Here is an 11,436-nt window from a genome sequence, read left to right as displayed (position 1 = left end):
AAAAGATGTGCGGCAACTGCACCGAGATTGAAAGGGCTCCGGACGATCATTTTTCAATTGAAATACGATCTTCCCCACGTGACCTCGAGGTAATAATGTTGGAGAAATGGCACGGCTCTCGCGCGTTATATAAACGTATTCGCCATAGCTACTTACGATTTTGAAAAAAGAAAAACGTACGGCTATCGTCTACCTCCGCTCAGACGCCGTACGAAAAGGGAATTTATAATACAGGCAGTATACGTACACCGTGCGGGCATTGCACTTCAAATGTAATCTAGGCTTTAACTGCGTTTTACAGATTGCTATAGACCGTCGGCCTCGTTTCATGGGTGTAAATATCAACAGGCTAAAAGCTTTTTACTTCTCAGTATTCTTTTTACCTTGAAAAACTCAGACAAAGTTGTAAGCTTTTGGGGGTTTATTTAAACATTCATAAAATATAAAACGACCAAGGAACAATAAGGAATTTTATTTATAGAGTTCATAAAATTTTAAACGACTTAGAAACAAGCTATGCGATTTTCGGAATAAGTTCCTCTGAACGTAAAATCAAAATTGCATAAACTGTTCAATTTTTCCATACAAAAGTTAGAATGACGTCATTGTCCATCCTGAAAACGATGGAAAAACAATAATTTGGGGGGGGGGGGAGGAGGGAGTAGAAGTCCGTATATAACCTCCAACTGACCACAACGCCATCTATTGTCCTGTCATTGTTAAAACACTGCGGCCAGCGATCGCTGAAGATGTCCGTCTAATTTTTGGATGGAAAAAAAGACCACTATATCATAACTATACCGTGTTACATTTTACTTATTAAATAATACATATTACAAAATCGATCACAAATGGTCTATATTTAATATGCCTGGGTTGTTATTTTTTTCTTTCACTCGTTTACCTATCAACATTCTGGTCAGCACCATGCTTTCTAGTACTCAAGTTACCCATATTGTCCTTTCGTAAATATGAAACAGTTTTACTTCTCGTTATGAGAAAGTGCAGACCTCTACCCGAGAAGAGAGAAGGTACAATCTCTACCAGAGAGAAAGTATAGGTACAAACCAACAAGCTGGGCTACCTCCACAACGTTTTTTCATTCTCATGGCTTTTTTTAAATAACGTTTTCCCAGCGACATACTTACAGTATACCAACTTTTTATAAATTACGAAAAAAATACATATCAACTGGACACAAAATTTTTAATGGACCCAGAAGTTTAGCAATTACCTTTATCTTGGTCATTTATTTTTGTCGTCCATTCTTGGCAAGCATACAAAAAGAGGTTTCGAGAGAAACGTTACGTTAAATGTCAAATTATCAGGCCGAAAAATATTAACTTTCCTTCTTCTTTTCCACGTACACTTGCATGCAAAACACTGCTTTCAAAATTCTTTCTTTTTTGCCGTCTCGTCATTTAAATGCACGCCAGCCCGTTCATTTACAAATGACCATTTTTACAGAGTATTCCTAATTTCACTTTAGTTTTCTTTCTTTCTTATTTTTAATTTTTGCGACCACACAAGTCGCTAAGTCCCCTTTCCGTCCGTGCCGTCACTTCCCACGGACATGGCGCACTGCGAGCCCACGGCGTCTCCGTCGCTGCCCATCTGGGTTAGAATCGGGTAGAACAGGTTCCCGAACGGACTTCCTGGGTTCTTCTCCGCAGTGGATTCTTCTTTCCTGGCATCGGCACTCGGAGATTCAGAGGTGGAGTTGCCTTGTTCTAATCTTACCCTTAACTCGGCAAACTGCGCCCCGATCATAGCGGGCTGAACAAACTGCTTCATTTGTAAGCTGTCCTTCGCCAGTACCTCTTCTAAAGTTTTCATGTCCATTTGATACTCCTTGGCTGCGGATTCTGTGAACTGGAAATCTTTGAGCCATGGAGAAACTGGGTCAATCTTTTGCTTGCACGGGAAGCGAGCTTTTAAGGGAACAAACAACTGGGACATTACGTCGTCCATGACGGCTTCAGTGGGGTCTTTGCCGTTTGTGTTTTCAACGCCGGAGGAATGGTCCGATTCCTTCAGAGAGCTGTTCTGCTCTTCTTCATTACTTCGAGCATCGCTGGGCGTCAAATCGCTGGACACCGCCTTATCGCTCTCCGCCTTCGAATTCTCGGATTGCGCACCGTCCATTTTGTCGCAAGAGTTTTTATCGATGCTTGATCCTTCCGACATGCTCTTCTCTCCATCGTCACTTTTTGAGCTCGAATCTTTCTCGTCGTTCTCGGGCAGCTGATCCTCTCCTTGTTCTCCGTGCTCCCTTTGGTCCTGCTCCAAAGCCTCTTTAGTTTCCGCGAGGCGCTGCTGCTGTTGCTGCTGCTGCTGCTGCGGTGTCTGCACGGTGTTGGACCGGCGGTGGGAACAACTCTTGCGCGGCTTCTGCACGTGGACCATTCCTTTGGAATTGTTGCTGTCGGTGCTGTCGCTCATGGCCTCCGTCTCGGGCATCACGTTGGAGACGCCGTGGTCGTGCGTCTCACTGTTACAGTCGACGTAGCACAGCTTGCTGGCTTGCCCCTTCGTCTCTCCCTGAGAAGAGCTGTCGGACGACAGGGACATTTCCTGTAAGCAGAAAAAAAAGAACAATTATACAACTGTGAGGAGGCAGAGGACGGGGGTAGTTCCTGAAAGCAGCAATAGAAAATTTAACAACTGTTGTGAGCTGCCCAAGTTCGAGGACATTTCTTGAAAGCACGAATGTTTCAAGGGAATTTCCCGGAAGCAACAATATTACAAGCATAATCAAAGAAACTGCTCTGAATTGTTATTAGTGAATGGAATCTATTCTGACAAATATGAAAAACGTACAATATCAAGTAAACTTGCTTTATAGAAAAAATCCACTCCCTCCTCCCCCCCTCTCTCTCTTTCTTCAGAAATAGCGACTCCTGTGATTTTTTAGACAATAGACCTATTGTTTTTCCTTGAAATGTGTTATCATTGTTGCATTTGTAGTATGGGGGCAACACTATGGGCATATCTCTGCTAGTTTTTAAAGATATGAGGGGCAAGAAATTTGTAGCATAAATATTCCATACTTCGGCAATTTTGTTCTCCAAATCCTCCAGTAACTGGTGGAACTGCGACGTCATCAGTTCCGGCTGCAGGACAGTTTCCATGGTAACACGATCTGATTTAAGCACAGACTTGAGCCTTTTGGGTTGTAACTGGTAACGCATCATGGTGTCCTTATTCCAGGGAACAGCTGAGATCCATGGGGGGTCCTCCGCAAGTTTTAACACTGTTCCAGAGTCTCCCGACGACTCCTATGATAAAGATACAATCATATAATAAATTGAAGCGGAAATGAAGAAAATAAAAGCTGTTAGCAAAATTGGCGACCTAATCAGGTGATGTCATGTCACTATGCCATGTTGGAGGGTTTTTCTCCCATTCACAATCTCTCTAAAAGTTCATTTGAAGCTGATTATTTGAGTTACAGGTAGGGGACCATCTCATGTAATAGCCCGGCTATTTAGCTGCCAATATCTCTATAAAACACTCAGCCAAAAGGTACCACACTCATTCCTGCCATTCCTCACTCAGCCAAAGGTACCACACTCCTTCATGCTATTCCTCACTCAGTGGTGCCACAGATTCATTCACACCAAAATGTCCACCAACCTTTGTCTGGGCAGACTCTGACATCGGAGTACTTCCGTCACTCTCTAGTAAGAAGTCCGTGGACACGCTGGTACTTTCTGTTCCCTTAGAAGACCCTTTAAGCACCTTATTACCCAACTTTGGTACATTGGCTATACCGAATGGATACTGAAAATATTGAAATTGGTACATTGGCTATACCAAATGGATACTGAAAATATTGAAATTGGTACATTGGCTATACCAAATCGATACTGAAAATGATACTAATTTTACCACTGACGTGCATGTAACTAAAGGTTGGAGAGTTTGGAAGTTTGAATTCCGATTAAGTACAATGATTCAACAGAATTAAAATCACAATTGCAATCAAGCTGGTTAGACCTAATATGTTAGACTTAATCTTATCAGCCACTGAAAAAGATATTCTCGAGATGGGCAGTAAATCGGATTCCCCCACCGTACAGTCCATTACATTATTGAGAAAAGGCTGCTGAGACCCATCTCAAAAAAGATGTCCAAAGTCAACTTTTGGTCCAAAATCATAAGCTCACTTGCTAAACAAGTTGTATATCACAAAAAATTTAATAGCCTGCTAAATAAATTTTTTAATATTTTAGCTAAACAACAATTATTATTATTATTATTTATTATTATTATTTATTTACTTATTCATTTATTATACTTACCCTACTGGATGTCTTACTATGGCTTGGAAGAGTCAGGAACCCAGAACTAGATGTGTCTGGGCTGAAACTATTCGATGTGGAGGCCTGAAACTCAATGCCATTGCCCAATGAAGTCTGCGATTGAAAAAAAAAGATGAAAATCCTGACAGTTAAATATGAATCTGTGAATGATAATCATGTATGGCAAATTGTTTTCAAGTTAAAGGATATAATTGAAGTTTCAGCAAAGATGAAGAAAAAATTGATCCACCTCACCTTTTCCTCATGATGTCTGCGATTCTGTTGCTGGGCAACCGGCCGATGCACAGGCTGGAAAATCATCTCAGAGGGACAAAATCCCGTACATAACTGAGGAGGGGTAACGTTCGCTGGAAAAGATGCAACGAAAGTGTTAGCCCAGACATGATACTGTGTTGCCGAGTGCATTCATAACAACAGACTAACGGATCCGGGGATCAAATATGGCCGACCCACTGAGTGCTTGTTGCGTAATCGCCCAAAGAATCTATTCAGTGTTTAATTGTGAATTGAGGGACAGGCTTTTTAGTGGGTCTTCATAGTTGATCCGCAGATCTGTTAGTTGGCTGTTCTGAATGCACTGGCTGAAGTTCTAAAGCCATTTGGGCCGTCATGAAATCACGTGTCATACAATACGATGAATCGTGTCATGCAATAATATTAATTTTATCATTCGTAGAACAAAATTGGGTTTGAAAGAATCAATGTTGCAGCCAAATTCAAAAGGAGACCACTGTCTGCCAAAATAAGTTTTCTTGTATTACTGGCAGCAACTCACAAAATTTACACAAGACTGATTAAATTGTCTCTTAAAACAATATACTGTTGACAAAATCTCAAAAAGATTGTCAAAAAAGATCTGGAGGTTTACTAGGCTCACAATAGTATGTAATCATCTGCTTGTTAGTATTAACTTAAGCAATATTGGAAATCATGTGGCTGAAAACAGTGAGCAATTAGGAAAAAAAATAGAGGCAAACTGGTTTACTTTCTCACTTGCAAAAAAGACACATTTAAATTATAATTTTATCTGTCAAGGAATTCAAGCAAGCAACATGCGCACAGCAAAAAGTAAACAGATATATTAAAAATCTTTATTCAATCATCAAATGACTCCTCCCTTTGTGACCTATATTCAGCCAAGCACCTGGTAATCAGTCTCATTACAGACTTAACATTTTTTAAAAAAAGAAGTACACAATGAGTAATAAAATAAATGTAAATAAATGTGTAATAAGGCTTCTGAAGTATCATACAGAATTCTACGGATGTCCTCATTCAAACAAGTTAGTAAATTGTTGTGTCCATAGAAAACAGGCCTTATAAACAGATTAGGTATTTACTAACACCACCCGCAGATCTTTTAGCACTAACGCCCATATTAACCATAAAAGCCACGAATTAGCCAACACACCTAGCACTAACATTCATCCGCTCTGGTAGTGCTGGTTAATTTGTGGGTTATGTGGTGAATATGGGCATTAGTGCTTAAAGATCTGCCGGTAGTGTTAGTAAATGCCTTATCTGTTTATAAGGCCTGGAAAAAGCATGTTCTTGGACACACCCACACATAAATATATATAAAAGATGCCAGAAAATAAAAATTAATAACAGTCATGTAAATGTGGTCACCACTGGAAATAAATTGCATTAATTAGGCTTGAACCAATGGCAGAACCTGGTTTGATTTAAAAAAAAATTGAAAAGTAAATTTAATTAGTTGAAAAGTTACATAATACCATAAAGAAGAACTTCAACTCATTCAAGAATCGGTGCCTCTTAGCAAACAAAAATTAATCAAGATAATTACAGTTTTACTGAAAGAATTTGGAAATGATGTTTAGTTGTGTTCTTCCTATTCGCTGCAGCTATAATTTAAAGGTCTTGTTAATGAAATGTAAAAATGGCTTTGAGGCACTAGTCAGCGTGGAGGGTACGTATTGAACAAGAAGATGAAATTGCAACTGTTTTGTAATGAGAACCCTTCCCAATTGTCAACTGGCAAATCAATACAAAGAATCACATTTCATAACAAATTTCCTGTTCATAAAAAGACACATGTAATGAAGGTACACGAATGAGAATAATGTCTCAGGAAACATCTGAACTCAAGCTTAATTAAACTGTTGAAAAAAAAAAATGACACATACAACAGCAAAACATGCCCTCTGGTGATACTTACTGTATGGACTACCACAAAAATTACAAAAAGTAATTGTTGTGATCATTAAAATGTCCCAAGACTTATATATGTCTAAACTCTTAACATTCATGCATAGTTTGTTGATTCTTTATAAAGTATAAGATGAGAAAACTGTATTACCCAAGTATCACAGTAAATATGGTCACATATAGAAGGTATCATTTGACTGAAAGTAAAGGCTCGTTAAAAATAATTCAACCGACAATGAAAAAGGTGGAGTAATAATACACAGTTTTCCATTAGTAGCTTCCCCAAGTAGTTGTAGCAAAGAAAGCACCTGTGTCTATGTAACAGTGCAAACGCACATGGTCTCGAAAACCGAAAACCGAAACTCATAAACATGTCAACAAGTTTCAACAAACGAATTCATGATTAGGTCAACAGGTTGAAAGAACCATAGGTCAAAAAAAAAAAAAAAAAAAGCAAAAACAAAAACACCAACAAGTCTTAGATGGTTAAAAGATTAAACCAAGTTAAAAAAAGATTCACAAAAAATTGTGAAGTCAGAATAATTTCAACTGTTATGTAAATCAATACAATTACAGATTTACTGCTCACCCAGTAAAATGTCGCAGAAATATAGGATTTAAAAATGATTGATCTCAGCTACTTATCAAAAAAATGATACATTGAAAAAGACTCCCATCACTTTGGTTGAGAAGAATTTGTCATTTGGAAAGGAACTCCATCAGCTATCTATAGAACAACTCATTACAGTTTTATAAGTCACCAGTATTAACTAGACAGTAAAAAGGAAAAAAACTTATTTTAGACACTGATCAAGGAAACAATACACAAAAAAGGACTCTATTAATTTGGATGACCTTTCAGTAAAAGGATCCATATCCTGACAACTTAAATTCTCCATGTCACTCAAAGTAGTCTCTTTGTTATGCTCTTTCTTTTTAACTGAATTTAGAAACAATTATCTGCTTTTCTACCCATTCGGTACGTTCCGTATGCTATGGAGATTGTTGAGAAAGCATTGCCGCCACATTAAAAAGCACATGTAGGGGGGTCTATGTTTACGGCCACAGTCCCCATTCAGAACAGTGGACTAACTAGTCCTAGGGTCAAATATGGCCGACCCACTTGAATACTTCCCCACGGGGAATCTATTCAGTCTCTATTAGTGGATTAGATGGCAAGCTTTTTAGTGGGTCGTCATATTTTTTAGTGGGTCGTCATATTTGACCCGACCAAGTTGATAGTGCAATGAAACGCAAAGCTTGTGGCAAGTAATTCTACATTTGGGTAGTTAATTCGCGGCTGGACTTGTTTATTTCTGGATTTGTGCTCCCAAATCCACGGCTGGTGTTAGAAAATAGCAATTAGCGTTTAGGAGGGTTGTTTCTGATCAGCCCCTCCTCTCCAACACAGTACAGTAGAACTCATTAAAAACTTTCAAACCTCTGGTGCTCAAACGTGAAAATAAACCTTTTCTATCATTAATTTATGCATTTGTGCTCCAAAATCTACAGCTTGTGTTAGAAAATGGCAATTATCTTCTATGGGGGTTGACACAGTACGATAGAACTCATTAAAAACTTTCAAAGCTCAGGTACTCAGAAGTGAAAATAAGCCTAATTTTCTAGCGTATATCCTTGCTAAGTAGATGCGGGTGCTAACAAATGGGGATTTTTGCATTTAATGAAATAATATTCCATAGTCCTCTCTTACCTATGGTTGTGAACCAAACCGGATAAGACATTGAACGAGTACCAAGAAACCCTCTTGGTACACCTGTCACAACCCCCCCCCCCCCCCCCAGCAACCATGCTTACATCAGTTCCAAGAGACATCTCATTTAAGACATGCCACATAACAGGACTTTTTTGTCACTTGAGCTACAGTAAGGATGATTACATAATTAAACAAGACTAGAGTACCCTCTACCAGGGCCATTGATTGATTTTTCTCTAGATATTCACAGATAATGTCTCTGGCTAAATAGATGGCTAATCTCTGCACTGTGACCCTGTAATGAAATCTCAAGGATGATTACAAGGCTTGTAACTGTTTGTATAACTACTCAGGCACTGTCACTTAACAAGTCCCTGCCAAGTCCCCCTGACAACAACCAAGACACCTAATTGCTCTTCTGTGACAACAAAAATTTTTAAATAGCATGTCACTTCAGGGTGTTCCTTCAACCCATGCGTCTTGTTTCAGAAGACAGAGAAGACAAGACAGGTTGCATAACAAGCATTAATCATGTCGGCGCGAAGCCCAGCTCCCGCTGAGCTAGGAGTAAGTAATCCGTGGTTATTATCAACATCAGTGTTATAAACCCCAACAACTGTGCAAAAATTCCAAGAAACATGTGTTCTTTGAAAATGTCATTTGAGGGTATTGAAACCCTTTATTATCATCCAGATACTGAAAAATTATGTTTTTCCTGCATTTAATTATTCAGTAATGCATCAATCTTTAAAACAAAACAAACCACAAAAAAATCCCTGGAAAATATTGGAATTTATATTTCTTTATATTTCATGCTTGAAGTTTAGATACTGTTAAACATTCAAAGATGCAGCTTTATAAAATGACAAATTCCTTTCAACTGTGAAGAGTTCAGGATGCTAGTTTACCAGTAATCACACAGAGAAAAGTGGAAAACTTAATAATGCTATTTTGGATGGCATATTTTCTAGGCAGGCATTATCTTATAACATTCTCATTGAAAGAACTTAACTTGAAAAAAGAAGCTTAAAAGCAAAGGAAAAGCCTTAAAAGAAAAGCTTTATAAAATGAATCAAAGCAAAGCTCCACTCTTCATCCGAAGCTAAATATAAAGAAGGAGGACAAAATGTGGATATTGGAGATTGAAAACTTCAAGCAGGTATGACACGGTGTATCTTTGGTAAGCTCATCAGTCCTTTCTTTAATGGCTGCTTTCAGCAAGTGCATTGTTCAGTCAAGAATAAATATACTGAACACCAGTTCAAAAAGAATCAAAGTTCATCGGTTAGTCTTAAAAATACATTTCAGTCTACTTCAATCAAAGATAGATATGTAGCAGTCCCCTTAAGTAATTATTAAGATATTATCAGTCCAAAACATTGACCCTATATTGCTTACTTTTTTTTGTGAAAAAAAGGGCCAAAAAAGCTACTGATTCATCTTTGTTCAAAGGACTAAAGTGCCCAGCCCTTAATTCAGACCAACTATGGACTCTGACTTTTTATGTGAAACTGACCCTGGACCAGAAAGTACATGTTCACAAGAGGATTGTCTTGGACAGGAAACGGACAAATCAACATTCAGAAACAACAATGTTTTAAGTTTCACAGACCCACCATATTGCTAAAATTTCAATCCAGGCCTGACAATATTGATAATTTGGTTTAAGATTTCGCATTTCTAACTTCTTAAGAGTTAAATACGGAGGTAAAGCCATCAATGAAGTTCCACGTGGTCTGATGGCAAGCACAGAGTTCCAGAATAATTGCGATAACTGCTGTTTTGGTGGAAAAATAAAATTTAGTATATCTCTACGAGTTGCTTACAATGTATTTATAGTGAAATATGAATCTAACACGGATAGTTGTACTAATAAATTTAAAATGGTGATCTGGAAAACTGCCAAACAAAAAGACAAAGACAGCTTTTTTAACTGTCTGCTTTCTTTTTCAGCTGCTGTCTCATATGTGCTCTGTTGTTGTCAATAAGTCAATTTTTGGTCTAAGTTAGTCCTGCTGTGAACAAAACCATGGGGGAGCAGTAATAGAAGGAACTGTGAACTAGTTTCTAGTAGTAAATGGCCTACATTACAAGACATACCTTGGGGCCATAGAATACCAAGATTAGTATACCCATGGAGCAAACAGGGTATATAGCCAGGAGCTGAAAGAAATAATCATTAATGTAGTCATGCTATCCATCTAACTTAAACATACCCTAATTAGGAATGTCATAAAACATAAAAGCCAGGATGAAAAATAAAGCATCTTATAAAAAAGGCTTGTAGTCACTGGGGTTCTTTTACTGAAAAAAAAATGGACCTTTTAACCCCTTAGTTAACCAGAATTGAAATAGGACATAGAAACTAGACTGAATTTAAATTCAGAGCTGATCTTTTCCAGCCAGGAGGGCAGTTCTTTTGAACAGGCCTGAAATGACGGATACTATAGTAAAGTAAGAATACTAATAACAAATGGCAATCTCTGACATTAGGTACCGTAAAATGGCAATATCTAACAGTAGGTACCCTAAAATGGCAATCTCTGACAGTAGATACCGTAAGATGGCAATCTCTGACAGTAGGTACCCTAAAATGGCAATCTCTGACAGTAGGTACCCTAAAATGACAATCTCTGACAGTAGGTACCCTTAAATGGAAATCTCTGACAGTAGGTACCCTAAGATGGCAATCTCTGACAGTAGGTACCCTTAAATGGAAATCTCTGACAGTAGGTACCCTAAAATGGCAATCTCTGACAGTAGGTACCCTAAAATGACAATCTCTGACAGTAGGTACCCTTAAATGGCAATCTCTGACAGTAGGTACCCTAAGATGACAATCTCTGACAGTAGGTACCCTTAAATGGAAATCTCTGACAGTAGGTACCCTAAGATGGCAATCTTTGACAGTAGGTACCCTTAAATGGCAATCTCTGACAGTAGGTACCCTTAAATGGAAATCTCTGACAGTAGGTACCCTTAAATGGCAATCTCTGACTGTAGGTACCCTTAAATGGCAATCTCTGACAGTAGGTACCCTTAAATGGCAATCTCTGACAGTAGGTACCCTAAAATGGCAATCTCTCACAGAAGGTACCCTAAGATGGCAATCTCTGACAGTAGGTACCCTAAAATGGCAATGTACCTTTCATTGAGAGCACGAGGTGGTTAGTACCACAAGCAGACAGCAAGGTACCTCACTTAAACTGGAGGTCCAGTCAATAGGTA

The 11,436-nt window shown here is 38.5% G+C and overlaps 1 protein-coding gene across 5 annotated transcripts in view; it reads right to left on the bottom strand.

Moving 5' to 3' along the window:
* Positions 1-456: 456 nt before the first annotated feature.
* The window catches only part of LOC106161527 (uncharacterized), a 52,608-nt gene continuing 41,628 nt past the window's right edge, over positions 457-11,436 (bottom strand). For 2 of the 5 annotated variants that reach the window (XM_086994839.1, XM_013538517.2), the window contains exons 20-25: positions 10,309-10,371; positions 4,560-4,672; positions 4,305-4,418; positions 3,637-3,783; positions 3,051-3,278; positions 457-2,574 (exon numbers count right to left, since the gene is read on the bottom strand). In XM_086994839.1, coding sequence (XP_086850965.1) covers positions 1,534-2,574; positions 3,051-3,278; positions 3,637-3,783; positions 4,305-4,418; positions 4,560-4,672; positions 10,309-10,371 — 1,706 coding nt within the window. In that variant the 3' untranslated portion in view covers positions 457-1,533. The remainder of the gene's footprint in view (positions 2,575-3,050; positions 3,279-3,636; positions 3,784-4,304; positions 4,419-4,559; positions 4,673-10,308; positions 10,372-11,436) is intronic. The other 3 variants (XM_086994840.1, XM_086994841.1, XM_086994842.1) reach the window with 3 other exon arrangements.

Source organism: Lingula anatina, chromosome 9 (assembly GCF_051362555.1).
Source record: "Lingula anatina isolate TDL-2025a chromosome 9, LinAna3.0, whole genome shotgun sequence".
Classification (NCBI taxonomy): domain Eukaryota; kingdom Metazoa; phylum Brachiopoda; class Lingulata; order Lingulida; family Lingulidae; genus Lingula; species Lingula anatina.
This window is presented reverse-complemented; position numbering and strand designations above follow the sequence as displayed.